General features: G+C 32.7%; 1 protein-coding gene across 2 annotated transcripts in view; it reads right to left on the reverse strand.

The window, feature by feature from the left end:
* LOC111426539 (multiple edematous wings) overlaps positions 1 to 13,031 on the reverse strand; it is a 68,896-nt gene extending 55,865 nt beyond the window's left edge. The window contains exon 1 of one of the 2 annotated variants that reach the window (XM_023061102.2): positions 12,771 to 13,031. In XM_023061102.2, coding sequence (XP_022916870.1) covers positions 12,771 to 12,934 — 164 coding nt within the window. In that variant the 5' untranslated portion in view covers positions 12,935 to 13,031. The remainder of the gene's footprint in view (positions 1 to 12,770) is intronic. The other variant, XM_023061103.2, reaches the window with a different exon arrangement.
* Between the last annotated feature and the right edge of the window lie 14,418 nt (positions 13,032 to 27,449).

Consider the following 27,449-nt stretch of genomic DNA (forward strand, 5'->3'; position numbering starts at 1 on the left):
AAGGCGAATCGGGTCGAGCTTCGACCCCAATAATAAAATCGCCTCAATTTGTTCTTTCAAGTCTAAATAGAGATACACCCGCCGTGTGTGTGGTGTGTTCGATTTTTCTTCTTCGTTACGAAAGTGGAATTAATTAAATTCCTTTACGTTGGAAGCCGGAAGGTCGAGAGTCGCGTGCCAATTGTACGTTCACAGTCAACGTCAGTTGTTGTTGTGAAACGAACTCTCCTCCGAGTGAGTCTCTTGAGCCATTGATGAAAGTCGCTGAATGAATGCATTTTTTTTGCTTCATTCATTGCATTAAGCAATAACACACTTTATTTTAGAAATATATTAGTAGAATTTCTTAGTAAATTCTTTGGCACGATTATCCCTAAATTAATTTTAGTTGATATGGAACAAACAAGTCTTTCTCGTTCAGATTGCGATCTGGCACTCAATCGACATACCAAAAACATTTAAAATAACCCGAATCAACGATTCGCATATTGCAGGATAAATTTTACGACGGCAGCTGTCCGACTAAAATTAGCAACGCCCTAGATACTTTATCCTCATTATTAGGACAATAAAAATAAAAGAATTCATTCAAAAATTTAAAGTAGGGGTTAGAGAAAGAAAATTTTATGATAGGAAGGCGTCGTAAAAACGATTCCTCGATAATAAACACTATCGACATGTGCGCCCAACGTTGAAAGATATAAAATTTTGTGGCTGATTTTATGACTAACATAAAATGTTTCTCTTCTTTTCACCATAGATTATGTTTATTTATCATTTCCTGTTAATATAACTAATTAAAAATAAAATCGTAATATGATACTTAACTATTATAAGCCAAGGCGCAAAAAACGCAAATCTAAAGGAATCCTCAAGAACCTCTTGTAACTTGATATTTCCTTTGGGTACACGATTTCAGCTGCATAATTTTTATTTTTACAATTTAATACATACATAGTTATAAACGGCAGTAGCTAATTAACACAACACGATCGTTTTCGTTTGAAACTTTTTGTTTGCTTTACAACTCAATCGGATTTCCAGTGTGGCTCACGTTCAGAAGGTCACAAAAAGGTCATCCACACAACGCCACCTATCGAGTCGACGCCGTTTTTACGCCTTGTTCCATACCGTTTCGGTCAACGGTTGTCGATTCTTCATGAAACGGAGCGTGAAATAACCCATTTTAAAAGTAGATTTTTATTTGTTGATGAAGCTCAAAAGTCGTCTTGGGGAACAAAAGAATACCTTAGGGATCTCATCTACCTGAAAAGAAGTAGTCTTCTTTTCTTGCTCATTAGCTGAGACGATGCCCGGGTTCTATTAGGACCAAAGCGGCACTCTTTATTAGCGATAACAACTGCAGAGCACGATGCATTGCCTCTCATGAATTTGTATGAGAGCCCCACTATCTTATTACTCGGTTAGTGGCTTATGCCACAAGCCCAGTTATCTCTTTCCACGTGCAATGTAACAGTCGATTCTCGATATACATTTTAAACTGAATCTCTCTCCTTATCTATATGTAATTCAATTAGTTTGTTATTTTTAGAACACTTCCACTGTTTTTAGTAGTGGGTGAGATAACTAGCTATTGGTTCATGTTCAAATTATTTATGGCGTGATTAATTTAAAATTCGATGCTTTAGAAATTAAGAAATTATTTTTGGCACATTAAATCTTGATTAAATTTGCTTTAAAATGCTTATTATTTCATCATGATATCTCAATTTGTTCTTGAGATATGATGTTTTAAAATTTCTTTATTCCAATTTTGATAACAACGAAAGGTGCAAAGTCGTAACTCCACAGCTGGAAGAAACCAAGTGAAGAGCGACAAGACAGAAGGAAGACTCAAGAAACCAAAGCCATTGAGGAAAAAATTCTGCCCTTCTTATTAAACCTGCAGAAGGAAAATCGCAATATTTATGGCGTGAATAATTTAAAATTCGATGCTTTAGAAATTAAGAAATTATTTTTGGCACATTAAATCTTGATTAAATTTGCTTTAAAATGCTTATTATTTCATCATGATATCTCAATTCCTTCTTGAGATATGATCTTTTAAAATTTCTTTATTCCAATTTTGATAACAACGAAAGGTGCAAAGTCGTAACTCCACAGCTGGAAGAAACCAAGTGAAGAGCGACAAGACAGAAGGAAGACTGAAGAAACTGAAACCACCGTCAAGGTGGTACAACAAACTATGAGCAGTAACGTGCTATTCGAATTGGGTCGAAATGTCAGAAATCAGAGTGAATTTTGTGAAAAAAATAAGCTAATTCTGAAAAATAGTTAGACCTAGACTACCTAACTACCACTGGAAAAGATGAAACGGCGATCAGATGCCAGGTATTAATCATAGAAGGGGAGCTAGCAATCAGGCTTATTACTGAAAATAGCCAAAAGCTAAAAAAAGTCATTGTGGGTGAGATACCTAGGTATTGGTTCATGGTGCCTGGAAAACCAAGAAATTATTTATGGCATATTAAATCGTGATTAATTTAGCTTTAAAATGCTCGTTATTTCATCATGATATCTCAATTCGTTCTTGAGATACGATGTTTTAAAATTTTTTCTTTCCAATTGATAATAACGAAAGGTGCAAAGTCGCAGTTGGCAAAAGTTGGAACAATACCAAGTATCAATCCTCCTCTACTTATTAAACCCGACTTAAAGCTGCGATCAGATGCCAAGTATCGATCATAAAAAAGGAGTTAACAATCAGCCTTTCTACTGAAAATAGCCAGATGCATCAATGTAGAGAATTTTTCAAAAATATGAAAATTAAAAGAGTGTTAAAAAAATCTCGGAGCATGATCCAGAAAAGCTTTTACAACAAAAGTTGTAGCAAATTGTACCCTTAACACAATGCCCTGTAAAAAAAAGGTTGCAAATACTGGAATTCAACTGCCAATGAGAAGAATATATGCATAGAAAGCGTAAGATAATCAAATCAACTTGATAAGAAATCAGATTGATTAATAATAATAATCCTGTTGTAGGCTCAAATACAAAAAGAAGACAAAACTTAACCTCAAAAACCTTAAACAACCAGAAATACCAGAATACAGGTAGAAATACAGAAGATACTCAAAGACATCTGACAAAGAGATGTAAAGAATTTGTGGAGAAAAGAATTAAATTGATGAGGAACTCTGCTTAATCTGAAATTTGCAAATATTCAAGAAAAACTTGTTGTGTTAGTAATTAGGACATGGCAGAAGCATTTTTTCAATATTTAATGCTTCCGAAATGGCGAAAAATTTGTTGGAGTTAAAACTAAATTGATCAGAAATTCTGCTCAACCTGAAATTTGCAATAATTTAATGAAAATCTGTTTTCCAGAGGAATAGAAAGTGACAAAAATAATTTTCTTTCCTTATTTGTTAGTATAGTTGATGAAAAATGTCATGCAATTACAATAAAATTAATTAATTAACAGCCAATTTGACGTTTGTTGAAAGTGTTTCAAAGACATCAAGAATAAAAAAAAAGTTTGTTGGTAAGTGTTAAAAGGTGCTATTCAACTAAAAACATCCCTAGAATACTTAATGAGGTTGATAGAATTAAATGAAATTGGTGTTGGTATTTTTGAAAATGTTTCAAAGATGTCAAAAGATATAAAAAGCTTCTTGGTGTGTCTCAACATGGTGCTATTCCATTAAAAACACTTAATGAGGATTATAGAATTAAAAAATTGATCAGAAATTCTGCTCAACCTGAAATTTGCAATAATTCAATGAAAATCTGCTTTCCAGAGGAAAATGACAAAAATAATTTTCTTTCCTTATTTGTTAGTATAGTCGATGAAAAATGTCATGCAATTACAATAAAATTAATCAGAAATTATCCTCAATTAGAAATTTGCAGAAATTTTAGAAAAGCTCGGTTTCTAAAGAAAACGGCAAGAATATATTTTTCAGTATTTGATGTATTAGTGATGATGAGGAACACAATATAGTTCAAGCTAAATTGATCAGAAGAAAATGATTATCTCAGATAATTTTAACACTTAAAATCAACTTTTAATGCTAAACATTCTTTTCCATACAATTTGTAACCTCATCTTTAATTTAAAGTTTATAAAGACTTTATAAAGAGCATACATAAACATTCTCTATTGTTACGTGTAATATACCTACACCAACACAGTTTCGTTGTGATGTAGCTTCGTTGTGGTGCAGCTTCGTTGTGGTGCGTTAAAGTATAAAGAAAAAAAAGAGTAGAAAAACGAAACAAACGCTCAGCGGCGGTCGTTGGAATGTAGTGTGGGCCGCCGGTAGAAGGCGCTGTGTCGGTTCAGTACATTGACCATGCACTCATAAGTGCTCAGAGGTTTGCCTCAACACGAACTATTGTCTGAGCAGGTGTGCGTAGGTCGGGTACGTTGCACTTCCAGAAGTTGTCACCTTTCAAATTTCCTCACCGTTGGGTTCTTTGCTTACAACACCAAAGAAAAAAAAGGAGAAGAGAAGACTAGTTTCTCGTCTTCTTAACGTAACCATAAAAGAGAACAAAAAACCTTTACAAATAGAACACAGGTAGATGATGAAAGGAAGGCCGTAGAAATTAAAAGAGATTTTCTCTTTTTCGTTGCTTTAATTTTTGTTGTAAAGGTGCGAAATCGAAAAATGTATGGTGTGGGGGAATGTAAGACGACGTCGAAATTGTTTTCTTTGTATTTGGGGATTTATTTATAACGTGTTTGCTAAAAATAGTGTTCCAACGACCTTAGTGAAAATTTCGTTCGTTATTTACTGTTGGTCAAGTTTTATTATTGGCTACACGAATTGAAACAACTCGTAAATTATAATGTTATTTTCTGTTTTTATACAATGTTTTAGGAATATTTGTCACACTTCGTTTTAAGATTATTTCTCATCATCGAAAAATAATAAAAATTCGTTTCGTGGTAATTACTTCGGCTTCCATTTATAAACCAGCCATTTCCTCTTAATTACCTAACGGTGTGCGCTCTTCGAACTCGACAATAGGCAATAAAAAGCTAGAGATACCTATGGAACACACCGTTTTACCACACACAACATTCTTCCCCACTGCTACTCTTATACACTTCGATTTCATGGTGCATGTTTCTCAACTCGCCTTTTGCTTGCTTTTCTGGGTTTCTTCGCTTAAAGCCATTTCGAACGGTTACTCCAACCCACGCCGACAAGAAATTATTCAACTCGAATTTAAATTTCTCAAGAATTAGTTTAATGCAGCGTTTCTCAATGTTTCAGTATTCGGGCCCCAATTTTCAATAACAATTTTTATTCCGCCCCCCTACCTTTTTTTTTGCGTCATTTGTTTAAACATTTTGGCAGCAGGCAGCATGAAACCTAATAAACTTAGACGCCATTTGGAAACACTTCATAGTGAGTACGTTAACAAGTTGAATTAAAATTAGTCATATGAAGAGCAAACATCATTCTTCAAAAAAACTTTGTTTGTGAACGAAAAAGTTTTACTTGCCTCTTACAAAGTATCATATAAAATAGCCAGATATAAAAAGGCTCACACCATTGGTGAAGACCTTATTCTGCCAGTTGCAATGGAGATTGTAGAAACTATCTTTGGAGATAATTTTGCCAAACAATTACAATCCATACCTCTTTCAAATGATACTGTTGCCCGCCGAATTGGTGATATAGCCGAAGATGTAACAGCATCAGCTTCTTGAAAAGTTGTGTGACAAATTGTTTTCGATTCAGCTTGACGAGCCAACAGATAGCAATAAAGACGCTCATTTAATTGCCGATGTCTGATTTTGCGATCGCATATCGGCAGTAGAAGAACTACTTTTCTGCAAACCTATAGAACTCAAAGCAAAAGCACTCACTTTGTTTGATATTTTAAATGATTTTATTAATGAGGCAAACATAGAGTGGAAGAATTGCGTTGGAATATGCACCAATGGTGATTCTACAATGTGTGGAAGATTCCAAAGCGTACAAGCACTTGTGAAACAAAAATCTCCGCAATGTGTCTGCACCTATTGCATGATCCATAGAAAGGCTCTGGTTTCCAAAGAAATGAGTCCTGGTCTCAACATTATATAAAAATGAGACCCGTAAAATCAAGAATCTTTAATGCACTTTACAAAGATATGGGTGCAGAACATTCAACGTTGCTATTTTATTGTGAGGCCATCGCGTGGGAAATTTCTACAACGTGTTTATGAGTTAAAAGAGGAAATTGCCACTTTTTTAGAAGAGGAAAACCGCCTGGAAACCAAAAAGTTTCGAGATGCTTTATTTATGATGAAATTGGTGACATATTCGAGAAATTAAATACCCTGAATCTACAACTCCAAGGAGCAAACACACATATGTTGGATAGCAGTGATAGAGTTAGTACTTTCTGTAGAAATTTGGAGCTGTGGAGCAGAAATGTGAAACAAAAAGAACTAGAAATGTTTGCAAATGTGAATGAATATGTCAAAACATACAAGAAAGAAGAACAGTATGTGAAAGTTGTTTTTGTTACAATAGAAAGTCATTTAGCCATGTTGGCACAGAATTTTGAAAAGTATTTTTTTGCTAACGACAAATTGGTAGCAAGTTACGAGTGGGATCCATTTCGAACTACTCACGAAGGTCTCTCAACTGCAGAAGAAGAAATCTTCATAGACTTTACTGCAAGCGGCGAAATTTAGTAATAGAGAGAATTTAGTAATAAATCTCTCTTGAATTTTGGACTGGATTGAATGATGAATTTTCTCCACTGAAAACAAGAGCATTTCGTATATTATTACCATTTTCAACATCCTACCTTTGTGAAGCCGGATTTTCTGCGGTGGCTGCTTTAAAGACAAAATATAGGTCTCGACTGAATATAGACCAAAGAACTGAGAGTGGCTATTTGTAATATAAAACCTTCTTTTGAAAAACTTTGCTGTGCGAGACAGGCCCAATGGAGTCACTAATAATTATAATCATTACAGCTACTTTTAATTTAGTACTGATGAGTCTATTATTAGTTTCATTTGGCATTTGACAGTACCTACTGATACAATATTATATTTATAGTAATTAAATACCTAGGTAATAGTACGAGTGTATTTGTTTAAATGTACTTACTTAATTTTTTGTAATGTCAGAATGACATTAATTTTTTATTAGTATCTATCTTTTTTTTTTCATTTTGATGTGTTGGCGCCCCCCATATAGAATTATGACGCCCCCCTAGGGGGGCGCGCCCCACAGGTTAAGAAACGCTGGTTTAATGGATTAATTAGTTCCAAAAATATTAAGATATAGTATTACATAAATTGATTTATTACCCCTTTTATGACATGACACTTAAGGGGTGGTTTTTGAACATTCTAAATTGCTGTTTATTTAATCTGTTGAATTAAATTTGGTTGTTATGTTAAATTTGGTAATTTACAGAAATAGTTGCCAGATTTCGAACATTTACGGTTATTTATTGTTCCCCGACGACAATAAAACTCTATAAAGGGGGTACCAATCTAGGTTAATCCTATTTCCGATATGTCAACAACGGTTTAACCTTCGAATACCAATTTTTCCTCGACACGTTTCCTTACTGAACACTCCGAAGAGATCGATAGTATAGCGAAAAAAATAATAAAAATAAAATCGCCCAGTAGGTTTATTGCAAAACAGGAAAAAGGAAATGTAAGATTAAAACCGACAACAATTGATGTGTTTTACGACTTGAAGATCTTTCGAGATTCTTTCGCAGACGTCATGTCTTTCTATTATTTCCTTTTTGGTTAAATGAACAGAGTTGAGATTGAAATTGTTGAGACCACCCGTGAGCTGCTTTATCCTTTATTCTCTGGATTTAGCTTATTGTTAGATCCACAGGATTTTATTTATCATCTTCATGATCGTTGTTGGACATTTGTATTTCACGACTCATTCCATTTTGTCATATTTTAAATAGACCCAACCCAAGCCAATATTTGCAAAACAAAAACAACTTCTTTCTGAAACCGATGATTTCAACCAAGAACCTGATTTGTTTGAAAGAGACTCAAATAATGACAAATAAGGGATCATCAAATTGGAAAAGGAGAAAGTCACTGCCCGAACCTTCATCACCACCATTAATTAAGTTTTTAATCAATATGGTGCTAATTGATTAAAAACTTCTCTTGACATTCATCAACAAGCTTTTTCTATTTTTTAGTATGTTTGAAACACTCTCTATCATCCGTATTAAGTGTTCTAGAAACGTTTTTAATCAATAACACCATTCTGACAAGCTTTTTCTATTTATTGGTAGATTTAAAACATCTTCAAAAACCACCAAAACAAAGTTTATTTAATGCTATCATCTTCATTAAGTATTGTAGATTTTTAATCGATTACCACCATTTTGACATACACCAACGCGCTTTGTCATTTTCATGGTATGTTTGAAACCCTGTCAAAAAGCATCAAAATCGTTTTATTTAATTCTTTCGACTTCGTTAAGTATTAAAGAGGTGTTTTTAATCGATTAGTAGCATTGCAATTCATACTAATCAAGTTTTTTTATATTCCAAGGTTTTTGAATTTTCTTTTGAAAAAATTCTTTTAATGTTATAAACCTGTTTTTTCTTACCTAACAAACCCCAACGTGTTTTCATTTGATTAGAACCATTTTGATACACACCAACGAAGTTTTCATCATTTTGAGATGTATCAACAAGCTTTTTCTAGTTCTTGGTAGATTTGAAACATCTTCAAAAATCAATAAAACCAATTTTAATTAAGTGTACCATCCGCATTTAGTATTCTAGAGACTTTTTAAACGATTAGCACCATTTTGACATAGACCAATACGCTTTGTCAATTTCATGGTATGTTTGAAACCCTGTCAAAAAGCATCAAAATCGTTTTATTCATCTTCATGATCGTTGTTGGACATTTGTATTTCACGACTCATTCCATTTTGTCATATTTTAAATAGGCCCAACCCAAGCCAATATTTGCAAAACAAGAACAACTTCTTTCTGAAACTGATGATTTCAACCAAGAACCTGATTTAATAGATTTCTAGAAAAACAGAACATTTTTAAACAAAAATTTCTAATTGAGCATAATTTCTGATTTATTTAATTCTAATTGCATGATATTTTTTATCAACTATACATAGGCAAATAATTTTTGTCATTTTCTATTTCTTTAGAAAACAAGTTTTCTTGAATTTTTGCAAATTTCAGGTTGAGCAGAGTTCCTAATCAATTTAGGTTTTTCTCCACAAATTCTTTAACATCTCCAAAACATCAAACATTGGAAAAAATACTTTTGCCATGTCCTATTTACTTGGACAAGCAGTTTTTCCTTGAATGTTTGCAAATTTCGGGTTATTCAGAATTTCTGTTTTAACTCTAAGTTCTTCAACTTCATGCAATGTAACATTGTTACTTATTGTCTTGAACATTCTGTATTTCCTAACCGTTGGCAAACACCTCACCTATTCTTGTTTATGTTATCATGATTCTGAGAAAATAATTGCTATGAAATTTTTTGCAGTATCTTTATCCTTCATCTTCTGGATTTAGCTTAAATCCACAGGATTTTATTTATCATCTTCATGATCGTTGTTGGACATTTGTATTTCACGACTCATTCCATTTTGTCATATTCTAAATAGACCCAACCCAAACCAATATTTGTAAAACAAGAACAAATGATGATTTATGATCCAAATAAAGGATCATCACCACCATTAATAAGAGGTGTCTATCTCTAAAGAAAAACCAGAAGAAATTATTATGTTAAGGGCGGAATCCTTATTCTTGCTTCGAGATATTTATGATTGTATGCAGGAACAACTCCAGATTGTTATAGCATTAATACAATTTCGATATGTGTCGATATTCGCTGAATTTTCAGAACATAGAGTACCATGATACAATAAATGCATTATAATAAGGTGCCAAATGTTTTATTCTAAAGATGTTTTTAATCAATTAGTACTATTTTGACATACATCAACAAGCTTAACAACAAGCCATCCGTATTAAGTATTCTAGAGACGTTTTTAATCAATAACACCATTTTGACATACATCAACAAGCTTTTTCTATTTATTGGTTGATTTGAAACATCTTCAAAAACCACCAAAACCAATTTTATTTAGTTCTGTCATTATCATTAAGTATTCTAGAGATGTTTTTAATCGATTAGCACCATTTTGACATACATCAACAAGCTTTTTCTATTTATTGGTTAATTTGAAACATCTTCAAAAACCACCAAAACCAATTTTATTCAATTCTGTCATCATCATTAAGTATTCTAGAGACGTTTTTAATCAATAACATCATTTTGACATACATCAACAAGCTTTTTCTATTTATTGGTTGATTTGAAACATCTTCAAAAACCACCAAAACCAATTTTATTTAATTCTGTCATCATCATTAAGTATTCTAGAGACGTTTTTAATCGATTAGCACCATTTTGACATACATCAACAAGCTTTCTCTATTTATTGGTTGATTTGAAACATCTTCAAAAACCACCAAAACCAATTTTATTTAATTCTGTCATCATCATTAAGTATTCTAGAGACGTTTTTAATCGATTAGCACCATTTTGACATACATCAACAAGCTTTCTCTATATATTGGTAGTTTTGAAACATCTTCAAAATCCCCCAAAACAATTTTTTTAATTCTATTATCTTCATTAAGTGTTTTTAGTGGAATAGCACCATGTTGAGACACACCAACAAGCTTTTTATATCTTTTGACATCTTTGAACCATTTTCAAAAATACCAATACTAATTTCATTTAATTCTATCAACCTCATTAAGTATTCTAGGGATGTTTTTAGTTGAATAGCACCTTTTAACACTCATCAACAAGCTTTTTCTAATTCTTGACATACATCAACAAGCTTTTTCTATTTATTGGTAGTTTTGAAACATCTTCAAAATCCCCCAAAACAATTTTTTTAATTCTATTATCTTGATTAAGTGTTTTTAGTGGAATAGCTCCATGTTGAGACACACCAACAAGCTTTTTATATCTTTTGACATCTTTGAAACATTTTCAAAAATACCAACACCAATTTCATTTAATTCTATCAACCTCATTAAGTATTCTAGGGATGTTTTTAGTTGAATAGCACCTTTTAACACTCACCAACAAGCTTTTTCTAATTCTTGATGTCTTTGAAACACTTTCAAAAAACGTCAAATTCGCTGTTTTTAATTCTATCATCATCGTTACGTATTCTAGAGATGTTTTTAATCGATTAGCAACATTTTGACATTCATCAACAAGCTTTTTCTACTTTTTAGTATCTTTGAAACACTCAAAAATCACCAAAACAAATTTTAATTAAGTCTACCATCCGTATCAAGTATTCTAGAGACGTTTTTTATTGGTTTAGCACCATTTTGACATACATCAATAAGTTTTTTCTATTTATTGGCACACCAACAAGCTTTTTATATCTTTTAATATTTTTGCAACATTTTCAAAAATACCAACACCAATTTCATTTAATTCTATCAACCTCATTAAGTATTCTAGGGATGTTTTTAGTTGAATAGCACCTTTTAACACTCACCAATAAGCTTTTTCTAATTCTTGATGTTTTTGAAACACTTTCAAAAAACGTCAAAATCGCTGTTTTTAATTCTTTCTTCCTTGTTAAGTATTGTAGAGATGATTTTAGTCAATTAGCACCATTTTAACATAGACCAACAATTATATGATATGTTTGAAATCTTGTCAAAAAGTATCAAAATCGTTTTATTTCATTCTTTCGACGTCGTCAAGTATTATAGAGGTGTTTTTAGCCGATTAGTAGCATTGCAATTCATACCAATCAAGTTTTTTCGTATTGCAAAGTTTTTTTATTTGATTAAAACCATTTTGACACACACCTACAAGGTTTTTGTAAGACTTTTCGTCCTCGTTAAGTGTTGCACATTTCATATTTATTAATTAAATCAAACTTTATAAGTTATATCATACTTGGATAATAAAAAAACAATAAAATAAAACGTGCGCTTGTTTACTTGTTGCATCTTTGTCATATACTGCATACAAATTAAACAAGACATGTTCTGCAGCTATTGTTGACTAAGTTGTTTTGCAACGAACATTTTAAAGTGTTTTATAACGGCACCTTTCAGAGTACGAGATGCATTTTATTGAATTAAAACAAATTTAAAAAGAAATTAGTGAATTCTTTGGGAGACCTCCCAAAGAGTGTTTATTCGATAATATTTATAAAACGATCAGCAGTTTACTTAAAAGAAAGTACCTTCCTTTGCCAACTAATCGTTATTGACTTTTAAAGTGTTTATTTCTTTAAAGTGTAAAGGAAACGTTTGTTTTCGTCATCACTTTTAACATGGAACTGTAATTGTATTAAAATCACTTTAAAGATAACAATTTAACATAAAAGTTGTTTGTTTATGGTGCTTCAATATGGGTTTTGTGTGTTTAGGACTTCTATTAACTCGGTTAAATTATTCAATAACTGTGTTGCTTCGAATTTTAGTCGAGTATAAACTGTGTTAATGGGTTTGTCTTATCTTAACGTTTTTTGTAAACATATTTATTTATCCTAGATAGATTACAATGCGTAATGTTACATTGAGATAGTGAAACAAAAATTCTTTTAAAATGGATTCATTAAAAAAAAATTTTATTCGAATCGCGCTGACGTAAACTTTTAGCTAATTTCCATCTATTTATATCAATTACGACTTTTTAAATAACTCCTCAAGGTTTATTATTAAAGTATCTATCGATCACCTGTTGCTTAACAAAAATGTAACTTACCAACTCTCTCCGCGATCTTTATCTTTATCGGTGATATGCTGAGCCACGCTGTAACCGAAATACGATCCTTTTTCGCCTTTGTGAAAAAGAAAATTGCGCTCCTCCAGATTGAAATTGACCGCCAATCGACACACACACGCAAAAATCACCAAGCGAACAAACATTATTATCAAATTATTCAATTATTTTTAATAACTTTAAATCAAAATAATGAAAAAAAAAAGATAAGATTATCGCGGTTAGTTTTTGAGATCGAGTTAGTTTTCTTATTAATCTTTTTTGTTAGATCATCGCGATCGCAGGTGAATGAGAGAGAGCGCGAGCGCACGTCTACGTCGAAACCCTGCCGAATCGTTTCTGTTCTTTGATCGCAACTTTTTGAATAAGAGCGGTAGAAAACCGGTAAGATTAAAACGTGGTAGATATATGCAACCAATTATACACATCCAACAAGTTTAATCAAGAAAATTCACTGAGTGTTAGGCAATTCTTTATACACGCTTACAAAAAATTTGTTTTAAACTTAACAGAAAGAAGCTGAAAAGTTGCGATTTGGGGAATGAATCTGTGAGATGATTTGCAACGATTTCAACAGTGACTTGTGTTTAATTTTATATAGCTTAAAAAGCTGTGTCACTGTTCTCCTGTCACTGATCATTAGAGTGGTGGAGAAGATGATGCAACACTTTCCTCATTCAATACATTGTGCGCTTATTTATTATTCATTGAGTTATTAAAAAATGCGGTCGTTGAAGTTGTATAATATGATATATCATAGATATTAGTGATATTAGGAACATTATGGTTATAATTTCAGGTGCATTTCTGAAGTGATACCCTACATTGCTACATCATGGAATAAAAATGAAATTAATAATAAGATATGTCAACGAAGCAACTCTAAAAAGAGGATACTTTAATTAATAATAAAATTAATTTAATAGCGAATTTTGAAAATTATTGATGAAAATAGCAACACGTTTTCTCAAAAACTAAAAGTTATTTCTCAAAACGGGTTGGTTCATTGGAAAGAGGACACTTTTATTAACACTTTGGGAAATTTTCATACTTATATTCCAAGAAATTGATTTTATACGAATTTTTAAAACTTAATCGGTGAAAATTGGAAAATTCGAAAAAGTTGTCGATTATTTCAAAAATTAATTTCTCAAAAACTAAAAGCGATTTTTCAAAACGGCTTATTGCATTAAAAAGAGGATACTTTAATTAATAATTGGTGATATTTCCACAAGGATCCTTCAAGAAATTAATTTTATAGCGAATTTTGAAAATTATCGATGAAAATTGCAACATCGAAAATTTAATCAAAACTTCAAATATTGTTTTCTCAAAAACTAAATGTTATTTTTCAAAACGGGTTAGTTCATTGGAAAGAGGACACTTTTATTAATACTTTGGGAAATTTTCATACTCATATTCCAAAAAATGGATTTTATACGAATTTTTAAAACTTAATCGGTGAAAATTGGAAATTCGAAAAAATACTCGATCATTTCAAAAATTTATTTCTCAAAAACTAAAAGCGATTTTTCAAAACGGCTTATTGCATTAAAAAGAGGATACTTTAATTAATAATTGGTGATATTTCCACAATGATCCTTCAAGAAATTAATTTTATAGCGAATTTTGAAAATTATCGATGAAAATTGCAACATCGAAAATTTTATCAAAACTTCAAATGTCGTTTTCTCAAAAACTAAAAGTTATTTTTCAAAACGGATTGGTTCACTGGAAAGAGGACACTTTTATTAATACTTTGGAAAATTTTCATACTCATATTCCAAAAAATGGATTTTATACGAATTTTTAAAACTTAATCGGTGAAAATTGGAAATTCGAAAAAATTGTCGATCATTTCAAAAATTTATTTCTCAAAAACTAAAAGCGATTTTTCAAAACGGCTTGTTGCATTAAAAAGAGGATACTTTAATTAATAATTGGTGATATTTCCACAAGGATCCTTCAAGAAATTAATTTTATAGCGAATTTTGAAAATTATCGATGAAAATTGCAACATCGAAAATTTTATCAAAACTTCAAATATTATTTTTTCAAAAACTAAAAATTATTTTTCAAAACGGATTGGTTCACTGGAAAGAGGACACTTTTATTAATACTTTGGGAAATTTTCATACTCATATTCCAAAAAATGGATTTTATACGAATTTTTAAAACTTAATCGGTGAAAATTGGAAATTCGAAAAAATTGTCGATCATTTCAAAAATTTATTTCTCAAAAACTAAAAGCGATTTTTCAAAACGGCTTGTTGCATTAAAAAGAGGATACTTTAATTAATAATTGGTGATATTTCCACAAGGATCCTTCAAGAAATTAATTTTATAGCGAATTTTGAAAATTATCGATGAAAATTGCAACATCGAAAATTTTATCAAAACTTCAAATATTGTTTTCTCAAAAATTAAAAGTTATTTTTCAAAACGGGTTAGTTCATTGGAAAGAGGACACTTTTATTAACACTTTAGGAAATTTTCATACTCATATTCCAAGAAATGGATTTTATACGAATTTTTAAAACTTAATCGGCGAAAATTGCAAAATTCGAAAAAATTGTCGATTATTTCAAAAATTTATTTCTAAAGAACTAAAAGTGGTTTTTCAAAACGGCTTTTTGCATTAAAAAGAGTATACCTTAATTAATAATTGGGGATATTTCCACAAGGATCCTTCAAGAAATTAATTTTATAGCGAATTTTGAAAATTATCGATGAAAATTGCAACATCGAAAATTTTATCAAAACTTCAAATATTGTTTTCTCAAAAACTAAAAGTTATTTTTCAAAACGGGTTGGTTCATTGGAAAGAGGACACTTTTATTAACACTTTAGGAAATTTTCATACTCATATTCCAAGAAATCGATTTTATACGAATTTTTAAACTTAATCGGTGAAAATTGAAAATTCGAAAAAATTTTCGATCATTTCAAAAATTTATTTCTCAAAAACTGAAAGTGATTTTTCAAAACGGCTTTTTGCATTAAAAAGGGGATACTTTCATTAATAATTGGTGATATTTCCACAAGGATCCTTCAAGAAATTAATTTTATAGCGAATTTTGAAAATCATCGATGAAACTTGCAACATCGAAAATTTTATCAAAACTTCAAATATTGTTTTCTCAAAAACTAAAAGTTATTTTTCAAAACGGGTTAGTTCATTGGAAAGAGGACACTTTTATTAACACTTTGGGAAATTTTCATACTCATATTCCACAAAATGGATTTTATACGAATTTTTAAAACTTAATCGGCGAAAATTGCAAAATTCGAAAAAGTTGTCGATTATTTCAAAAATTAATTTCTCATGAACTAAAAGTGATTTTTCAAAACGACTTTTTGCATTAAAAAGAGGATACTTTAATTAATAATTGGTGATATTTCCACAAGGATCCTTCAAGAAATTAATTTTATAGCGAATTTTGAAAACTATCGATGATATATCATAGATATGTTAGTTAAATTTTTGTTGCAACTATGCGATTTTAAGGTTCAAATATAATCATCTACTATCCGTCTACTTTAAATCTACGTCATTTTTGCTTCAAGTCTTCACCATGTTTCTGCCAAATCAAGTACAAAATACAAAATGTTGAAACCAAGGGAGATTACTTCCCCTTTTTGAACTACACGATACGGCAAACAGATATACTGGTTCTTGGCTTTGCATGCTATCAGCAAGACTGAAATACATCAAGACTGGACTCCTAGAGTGGAGATCTAACAGTATATCAAGTATCGTTTAAGATTGTAAAAAATCTTCATATATGTTTATTAAATCTGCATCAAATCTCCATTAATTTGTACATGTTTTATCTCTCCATCATGCCACATCAAAATCGCAACAAAATCATCTCTGCATCAAGGTTCAACACTGTTCTATCAAGTCAAGTCACCATCAGGTTTGCCTCAAGACTGCATCAAATATGATCTAATAGATTATTTTTTATGATCTGCATAAAAACAAAATTTAAGGGAGTAGATGCATTGTGTTCCTATCGAGTCTATTTGTAACAAGTCTTTACAATGCCCATCTCATTTTTCCATGTTTCCATTAGGTTGCGTCTGTACAGCGTCAAATCAAGACTGCGTAATATCAATATCGCAATAGTGCAAGACTATTTTAAGACTACATAAAATCATTTCATAGTTATTGTAGAATTTGTATTTAATTTTTGAAGTTTGCTTCAATTCCCCATTATGTCTATTGATTTGATAGATGTAGTAAGTTTGTTTCAATCAAGTCAAGTATCATGTCCTAGTCTTTATTAAGTCTATATCAAGTCTTTGAAACCTGTATTACATTACACCTCTACAAAATCTACTTTAACTCCCCATCATGCAATGAGAAAATTCCCTATAAAGTCCACATCCTCTCTGTATCAAGTTATCACGAAGACATAGATGGAAACAATAAAAGATGCAACTATGGACAGAGCCATTGGAGAGGAAGAATGTCAAGAAAAAGGTAGATGGTGAGGCCATAATAAGGCAATATATATATAATCTTTGAAGCCTGCATGTGTAGTGCCTACATCATGTCTACGTGAAATTTACATCACATTTCTATCGAGTCAAGTCGGCACAGAATCTCTTTTAAGATTCCAGCTAGATAGTATCATATCTCCATATGGTCTGCTGCATCAATACTGCATCTAGGACTCTACCATGTATCTGTTGCATTTGTATTGACTTTGCAGTTTACATGAAATCTCTTGATGTAGGATAGATGATCATGCTATTGACGTAATGCATTACATCAAAAATCCCCAACAAATTTCTCAAGTCTATATCCTCATCGGGTCGTTATTAAAAGTGTTATAAAAAGTCAATACAATCTCCTTGAGCATAAGATAAGCAGTTTGAGATGAGATTTGAAATGTCAAACACGTAAAATGTCAAATGTCAAACTCGAATGGCTGTTTTTGGGAAAAGTTTTGGATTTCTATTAAACAATTACAAAATTTAGCGCAGTTATCGAAATATTTTCGAAATTACTGTGAACGCAGCGACTCAATGAATCAGAAGTAAAACTACAGATGGTGTTTGAATCAAATAATAGCGAGTGCGCAGAGTCCTGCTTATCATAGAAGTTATGTTTAGAAAAGTTTTGCTTAGGCTATAAAAATTCATATTACAAATTGAGATTTTAATATTAAAGTTATGTTTTAAAATATTAAAAGTAGAAACTTATTAAATTTTTTATAAACTTTAAAAGCTTATCCACAGATGGCGCTTAGTGATTCTTCTTAGAAATTCTTTTTCGATTGTTTAGCCAAAATACAAAATTATTTTGTTTAAATTAAAAACGAATAATTTGATTTAACTCGAACTTGGTATAATTCGATAAATTTATAAATGTTATTGAAATAATATTAATATCATAACTAATTTTTTATTTCTATTTATATCTTGTAATATAAGCTTGCAAGTTTCGACGCAAACAAATTCCATAACCCGAGTTCGTATCAGAGAGATGAAGCCTTTCAACGCTTTGAAAAGGGCCACGAAGTCGATCGCTAGACGCAATCGAGAAACCGCCACGTAATTAGACTTCTGAAGAACTCCCATCATCTCTTTCGACGAAGCGTCTCGATCTCAGAGGAAGCTTTTTAATTAAAATTATCCAAATTAAAATTTTTCCAACCCCGATTTTTGAAGGTTTAATATTCAAACTTTTCTCCGTCAAACAAAAAGTGGATGTAAGGATAAATAAATTTGAATTATATTGATATTTACATCGATATGATTGGATTCACTTTGGACGGAATAAAGGATGGAAAAAATAAAAAGGGGGAAAAAGTGATGCGTTAAAATTGTCACCACGTCTCGGAGAATGAGATATCTCGGGTATTATCATATCTAAATAGAAGGAGTACGAGATCTATGGGTTCCTCTGTCGTAGGAATCGGAGCCACCTTCACCCACTTTCGGCTTTTCCAGTTTATCACCGCGAAGTCCGCAGTGGATGGGGCTCAGATTTTGTCGAGCACTCGCACATACATGAATATCTGATTTAAATAAAATATTGCGTTTTGAAAGAAGGAAATATATTTGTGCTGAAGCGGATTTACTTTTTACAATTTTTCTTTTCACTAACAAAACATTAATATTTAAAATAATAAATGCGTCTCTGAAGACGGCTTAATCCGAAATGTTTTAGGTCTAGTGTTAATTCTAGTTTTAATTGTAATTCTGCGCTAGATTGGTAGCACTGTACCTAGAAGAAATCGGGTGTGGCCGTCTAATATAAGTTCTAGTGACCGATCCAACTCATAAATTGCTTAACAGATTTTACATGACATTGATTTATACTGTACCAAATTTCAGCGCTTTACTGTAAATAGTGTTTAAGATATTTGGAAAAATGTGTTAAAATTTCATAACTTTGATGGCCTGTATCTTTGAAATTTGAAGACTTTTACTAATTTTTTTTTTACATGAATCGTCATTTTCACTCTAGTATATGTCTCCGAAACACCCTGTATACGCTATTTGTGATTTAAATGAATCATGTGCATATTCTGGTTATAGTTGTTTATTTGTATTGTTCTTAGTTTCTTCCTTGATATGGTAACCAACATTGTTATCTAAAACTGGATGCATAGGTTCTTTTTTGCATATAAATATATATATTTTTTGCAAATATTTTCTGAAAATATTTAATCAGCAAATTAGAATCAAAGCAGTAACTGAACCGGTTACACCATTAAACGTCAAAAAAATGGCAGTTACAACAAATAATGGCGCAATTATGGACCAGATTTCTTAGAGAATTTTGAGGTTGTTCTTGAACAGCCAAGAGCACATTTAATCCAACCCAACTCAATGTATATTTTTATTGAAGTAAAATTAAGGAAATCTTTACATTTTAAGTACTAGAACCACTGCCTCGGCAGTATGACTAGTATGACTCGGCTTCTAAGTAATGTATTTGTATTAAAGAACACTTTACTATATTTTAAGTACTAGAGCAACTGCCTCGGCAGCACGATTGCCTCGGTTTCTAAATAGTATGTTATTATGGAACACCTTGAACTACTGCCTCGGCAGCATAGCTACCTCGGCTTCTAAGTAATGTATTTGTATTAAAGAACACTTTACTTTATTTTAAGTACTAGAGCCACTGCCTCGTCAGCATAGCTGCCTCGGTTTCAAAGTAAAGCATTTGTATTAAAGAAAACTTTACTTTATATTAAGTACTAGAGCCACTGCCTCGGCAGCATAGCTGCCTCGGTTTCAAAGTAAAGCATTTGTATTAAAGATGGTATGCCGATGATATTAGGTATGCCTGCGACAACAGATGTGTTACTGTGCTGGTACTGCTCGATTTCAGCAAGGCTTTTGATTCTGTCGACCACAGCCTTCTTTTAGCGTCTCTTTCTGCCTACGTATTCACTCCCCCCTGTGTTTCTTGGTTTCAATCCTACCTTTCCCATCGCTCCTTGTGTGTACGCGCTAACTCTTCAATTTCTTCTGCTTGTGCAATCAAATGTGGTGTTCCTCAGGGTTAATAGTGTTACTAAATATATCTCGTGTAATTATCATTTGTATGCCGACGACTTGCAGATATATACTACTACTACTGTTGCTGAATTTCCGGCAGCTATTATGCGACTTAATAACGATCTATCTAACGTCTTGAACTGGTCTCGGAGATACGGACTTAAGTTGAACTCAGTTAAAACGCAAGCTATTGTGTTTGGAACTCGTCAATTACTTGGTAAGATTAATCCATCTGCCTGCAGTGATCTGATGCTGGATGGTAATGTCATACGGTTTTCTAACACAGTTAAAAATCTTGGAGTCCTTATGGATTCTGCACTGTCTTGGAAACCGCAAATTCAACATGTTTGCAGAAAAGTCTATGCTTGCTTCCACTCTTTAAAAAGACTTCGCTGCTCTCTTCCTCCTGTGGTGCGTCGTAATCTTTGTTACTCTCTTATATTTCCTCACTTCGACTATGCGGACGCGGTTTATCCCGATCTCTCGGTGACTCTTCTGAGTAAATTGCAGCGGCTACAAAATAATTGTATCCGGTTCATATTTGACCTAAATAGATTTGAGCATGTAACGCCGTATCGCAATTACATTCAGATGTTAACCTGTGAGAGACTTCATAACTGCACCCCCAAGTACTTATCAGATAGGTTCCAGCAATTATCAACTCATGAGCTTGCTACTCGTTCACGTTCTGATACTATTCTTACATTTCCCGTTCATAGCACTGAAATTTATCATAGATCATTTACAGTACAGTCGATTGCGCTGTGGAATGGACTGCCTTCTGAAATTCGTAATATTTCTAGAATTACTAATTTTAGACATGTTTTAAAGAGCCACTTCAACTAGCTGTTTCCTGATTCTTTGTTCTTTGTCTTTCTCTTTTTTCCTCTCTTCAACTGCTCTCACTTGTTGGCAACTGATATCCGGCAGATTCTTTTAGTTTCTTTTAGTCGCTCTCTATCTCTCTTTTTGTGTCTTTTCTTTATTTTTCTCTTTGTTTTTCTTTTCTTGCTTAATCTTATTTGGTGATGTTAATAATATCTAATTATCACTACTTGCCATATTCAGCAAATATTATTTTTATTTTTGTTTGTTCTGTTGGGTCATTTGGCAGAGATCGCTTGTGCGATAAAATGATCCATTTGCTGATACTGTTTAAGTTAAGTGTATCTTATGTAATTTTGTATTTTTGTCTGTGGCAATAAATGGTAAATAAATAAAGAAAACTTTACTTTATATTAAGTACTAGAGCCACTGCCTCGGCAGCATAGCTGCCTCGGTTTCAAAGTAAAGCATTTGTATTAAAGAAAACTTTACTTTATACTAATTGTAAGTACTAGAGCCACTGCCTCGGCAGCACAGCTGCCTCGGTTTTTAAGTACTATATTATTATTGAGAATCTTGAACTACTGCCTCGGCAGCATGGCTACCTCGGCTTCTAAGTAATGTATTTGTATTAAAGAACACTTTATTTTAAGTACTAGAGGCACAGCTACCTCGGTTTATAAATAATGCGTTATTATCTGTTAGCTTCAGTTTTAATTGTTATTCAGCGGTGACGTCACGAACGGTCCTTCGAGTTGAGCACCTGTTCTCCGGATGTAGCAGTCCTCTTATATTCTTACATAATGTGTGTGCATTAAAATAATTCATAAAACGAACATTTGGCTTCCTTCTCCGTATTAGTCCGGTATATCGAGATTTTACTGTAATTGGTTTCAAATTCAATTTGCTTTGTACTTTTGGACTAATTACAAAATCTATTAACAGTCGGCTCGATTGTGCGGCTGCCAATCGTGACGCAAATGAAACCCAACATTACTACCACATGCGTATCGAGTGCCAAAGACCAGTTTTGAAATATTTAATCCATTCGACGTACCTCTTTGTATTTGGCAATTAATTAGATTATTCCAAAACATCAAAGAGCTTTCTAATCTGTATGTAACCGTTAATAGTCGCACTCATTAATTAAATTTTTAATACAAAGTTATTAAATTAATACCCACAATAAAATTAACTATTTGGTGAATTTTGAGTCGGTGCATTTACATTATTGACACGAGATCATCGATTAAAAGGATAATGTGTATATGGGGACTATGAATACAAATCGGTTCAGATATAATCCAATCTAACTTGTGCGTGTGTACAATCGATGTATATACAATGCATATTGGTTACAAATGTCAATAACAACTCACCTGATAATGACCACTTGAACCCAAAATAATAATCGTAATTAAACAGGGATGATCTTTTGTGGAACAATACGAATTGGATTATTTTAGTTATTTTAACCTGAAACGGAGTTGAGCTGTTTATTTTCTTTCCAACAATTCTTAATTGAATCCTCAGGCTGTGTCCGTTACTTCCCTTAATTAAAATACGAAAATCATTCAACGAAATTAAGCACGCTCTAAGAATTATTTAAATCAAACTATAATAATTTTTAATTAAAGATTTCAATTCAATATGCTAACTAACATTTTTCATCAAAAAGTATTTGGGAAAAAATTCTAAATATTCTAAATTTATCCTGAAGATCGATATAAAACTGCTTTCAATACAGAAACTGGTCACATTTACTAATCCAACCCAACCCAAGGTGATGTGTAATGTGTTGACAAATTCCGGATTCATATGATATTAATTCTAGAGCCTTGGCTTAATAAGGCAATGGCATTGATCTTCGCCCAAAGATTAACCCGAAGTCGGTTGCAACCGATAACAAGAGATGATATTAACCCTAGAGCCAAAGAGACCAATTTCGGGTTGATATGGTCTTAATTCTAGATTAATTCTTAGATTACGCGTAATTTAGCCAGAGGCGGCGCTAGCGGGGGGTGCAAGGAGTGCACTGCACCCGGGCACCGCCTAAAAGGGGGCGCCGGCGCCTTTTTAATGTTTTCTCCAAAATATTTTATGTTTCTTTTGCAGTACTTAGACCTATCAGCAGTATCTAGTCTTCAGAAAGCAGTATTTAGTCTCCACAAAGTAATTTTAGTCTTTAGAAGGCAGTATTTAGTGTTCCAGACGCTGTATTTAGACCTGTCGGAAGTATCTAGTCTTCAGAAAGCAGTATTTAGTCTTCTAGAAGCAGTATTTAGTCTTCTGCCAACGTTATGTATGTTTTCTCCAACAATATTTTATCTTTCTTTTGCAGTATTTAGACCTGTCAGCAGTATCTAGTCTTCAGAAAGCAGTATTTAGTCTCCACAAAGCAATTTTAGTCTTTAGAAAGCAGTATTTAGTGTTCCAGATGCTGTATTTAGACCTGTTGGAAGTATCTAGTCTTCAGAAAGCAGTATTCAGTCTTCTAGAAGCAGTGTTTAGTCTTCTGCCAAAATTATGTATGTTTTCTCCAAAATATTTTATCTTTCTTTTGCAGTACTTAGACCTATCAGCAGTATCTAGTCTTCAGAAAGCAGTATTTAGTGTCCACAAAGTAATTTTAGTCTTTAGAAGGCAGTATTTAGTGTTCCAGACGCTGTATTTAGACCTGTAGGCGGTATCTAGTCTTCAGAAAGCAGTATTTACTTTTCTAGAAGCAGTATCTAGTCTTCTGCCAAAGTTATATATGTTTTCTACAAAATATTTTATGTTTCCTTTGCAGTATTTAGACCTGTTAGTAGTATCTAGTCTTCAGAAAGCAGTATTTAGTCTCCACAAAGTAATTTTAGTTTTTAGAAGGCAGTATTTAGTGTTCCAGACGCTGTATTTAGACCTGTCGGAAGTATCTAGTCTTCAGAAAGCAGTATTTAGTCTTCTAGAAGCAGTATTTAGTCTTCTGCCAACGTTATGTATGTTTTCTCCAACAATATCTTATCTTTCTTTTGCAGTATTTAGACCTGTCAGCAGTATCTAGTCTTCAGAAAGCAGTATTTAGTCTCCACAAAGTAATTTTAGTCTTTAGAAGGCAGTATTTAGTGTTCCAGACGCTGTATTTAGACCTGTCGGCAGTATCTAGTCTTCAGAAAGCAGTATTTAGTCTTCTAGAAGCAGTATCTAGTCTTCTGCCAAAGTTATGTATGTTTTCTCCAAAATATTTTATGTTTCTTTTGCAGTACTTAGACCTGTCAGCAGTAGCTAGTCTTCAGAAAGCAGTATTTAGTCTCCACAAAGCAATTTTAGTCTTTAGAAAGCAGTATTTAGTCTCCACAAAGCAATTTTAGTCTTTAGAAAGCAGTATGTAGTCTTCAGAAAGCAGTATTTAGTCTTCTAGAAGCAGTATCTAGTCTTCTGCCAAAGTTATGTATGTTTTCCCCAAAATATTTTATGTTTCTTTTGCAGTATTTAGACCTGTTAGTAGTATCTAGTCTTCAGAAAGCAGTATTTAGTCTCCACAAAGCAATTTTAGTCTTTAGAAAGCAGTATTTAGTGTTCCAGACGCTGTATTTAGACCTGTCGGCAGTATCTAGTCTTCAGAAAGCAGTATTTAGTCTTCTAGAAGCAGTATCTAGTCTTCTGCCAAAGTTATGTATGTTTTCTCCAAAATATTTTATGTTTCTTTTGCAGTACTTAGACCTGTCAGCAGTAGCTAGTCTTCAGAAAGCAGTATTTAGTCTCCACAAAGCAATTTTAGTCTTTAGAAAGCAGTATGTAGTGTTCCAGACGCTGTATTTAGACCTATCGGCAGTATCTAGTCTTCAGAAAGCAGTATTTAGTCTTCTAGAAGCAGTATCTAGTCTTCTGCCAAAGTTATGTATGTTTTCCCCAAAATATTTTATGTTTCTTTTGCAGTATTTAGACCTGTTAGTAGTATCTAGTCTTCAGAAAGCAGTATTTAGTCTCCACAAAGCAATTTTAGTCTTTAGAAAGCAGTATTTAGTGTTCCAGACGCTGTATTTAGACCTGTCGGCAGTATCTAGTCTTCAGAAAGCAGTATTTAGTCTTCTAGAAGCAGTATCTAGTCTTCTGCCAAAGTTATGTATGTTTTCTCCAAAATATTTTATCTTTCTTTTGCAGTATTTAGACCTATCAGCAGTAGCTAGTCTTCAGAAAGCAGTATTTAGTGTCCACAAAGTAATTTTAGTCTTTAGAAGGCAGTATTTAGTGTTCCAGACGCTGTATTTAGACCTGTAGGCGGTATCTAGTTTCCACAAAGCAATTTTAGTCTTTAGAAAACAGTATTTAGTGTTCCAGACGCTGTATTTAGACCTATCGGCAGTATCTAGTCTTCAGAAAGCAGTATTTAGTCTTCTAGAAGCAGTATCTAGTCTTCAGAAAGCAGTATTTAGTCTCCACAAAGCAATTTTAGTCTTTAGAAAGCAGTATTTAGTGTTCCAGACGCTGTATTTAGACCTATCGGCAGTATCTAGTCTTCAGAAAGCAGTATTTAGTCTTCTAGAAGCAGTATCTAGTCTTCTGCCAAAGTTATGTATGTTTTCCCCAAAATATTTTATGTTTCTTTTGCAGTATTTAGACCTGTTAGTAGTATCTAGTCTTCAGAAAGCAGTATTTAGTCTCCACAAAGTAATTTTAGTCTTTAGAAGGCAGTATTTAGTGTTCCAGACGCTGTATTTAGACCTGTCGGCAGTATCTAGTCTTCAGAAAGCAGTATTTAGTCTTTTCGAAGCAGTATCTAGTCTTCTGCCAAAGTTATGTATGTTTTCTCCAAAATATTTTATTTTTCTTTTGCAGTACTTAGACCTGTTAGCAGTATCTAGTCTTCAGAAAGCAGTATTTAGTCTCCACAAAGTAATTTTAGTCTTTAGAAGGCAGTATTTAGTGTTCCAGACGCTGTATTTAGACCTGTCGGCAGTATCTATTCTTCAGAAAGCAGTATTTAGTCTTCTAGAAGCAGTATCTAGTCTTCTGCCAAAGTTATGTATGTTTTCTCCAAAATATTTTATCTTTCTTTTGTAGTACTTAGACCTGTTAGCAGTATCTAGTCTTCAGAAAGCAGTATTTAATCTCCACAAAGCAATTTTAGTCTTTAGAAAGCAGTATTTAGTGTTCTAGCTGCTGTATTTAGACCTGTCGGCAGTATCTAGTCTTCAGAAAGCAGTATTTAATCTTCCAGAGCAGTATCTAGTCTTCAGAAAGCAGTATTTACTTTTTTTGGAAGCAGTAGATCTTTTTGGGAGCCTCTTATTATCTATACGGATCTTGTACCACCCGGTACCTCATTTCTGCAGCTGTTACTTTGCTTTTGTGCTTATCCTGCATTGGCAAAGTTTCCGTATTGGTGATTTCCTGTCCGGTGCAATAATAAGACCAGTCCATTGGTTTCTTGTTCATATTCTTCGCATTCTTTTATTGAACACATAAGTATTGCCATGAAAAATCATGTTTGGTTTATAATCAATTTTTTGAACAGTAATTTCAGACTTCATGTGGACTTTGAACAATGTAATTCCTGTTTTTTGCTAAAGTCTAGTTTATAACTATTGCAATTGCAGACTTTTTCTTGCAAGTTAACTTTCTGACCAGAGTATTCCCGACTATTCCCTTAAGTTTGGTTTTTCACCAGTATAATTCTTAAATTTTTGCTGAAGTATTCCAGTCTTTTTTAAGTTTGTGGTTGCCTTAGCAAGCCGAGGTCCTTTGTGGCCGAGGCTCAATTACAGTGTGTTAATTAATTATCGTACCCGACGTCATTATTGCAAGTATGCAACCAATACCACAGTACTGGTATTGCAATACGCAAATCGCGTACAAATCGCGTATACTGTGATATTGGTTGCATACTTGTAATGATGACCTCGGGTACGATAATTAATTAACACACTGTAGTTGAGCCTCGGCCACAAAGGACCTCGGATTGCTAAAGCAACCTCATTTATTAATAAAAATGTTAATAAAAAAATTTGTACTTTGTACTTTTTAAACCATACCTTCTTTATATTCTTGTAGATTTTTTTTTTTTAATTTCGAGTACATTAATGAGATCGTTCTTGGATAATTTATGAACCGAATAGGGTTGGTCGAGGTGGAAAGAACACCTGAGGAAATGAATTCACACCTTGTCAAGATTTTTAATATTTCAACTCTCGCGAAGTTAGCTCACAAGCACTTTTCCCGCTCGACCCTTCTTCTCACTTCACCTCACCCCGCTCCTTTTTTTAAGACCCACGATCAAAATTTATTACCCTCCGGGAAATTTTCCCCATTCTCGAAATAGAGTTTGTCGTA

This window comes from Onthophagus taurus, chromosome 5, assembly GCF_036711975.1.
Source record: "Onthophagus taurus isolate NC chromosome 5, IU_Otau_3.0, whole genome shotgun sequence".
In the NCBI taxonomy this organism is placed as follows: domain Eukaryota; kingdom Metazoa; phylum Arthropoda; class Insecta; order Coleoptera; family Scarabaeidae; genus Onthophagus; species Onthophagus taurus.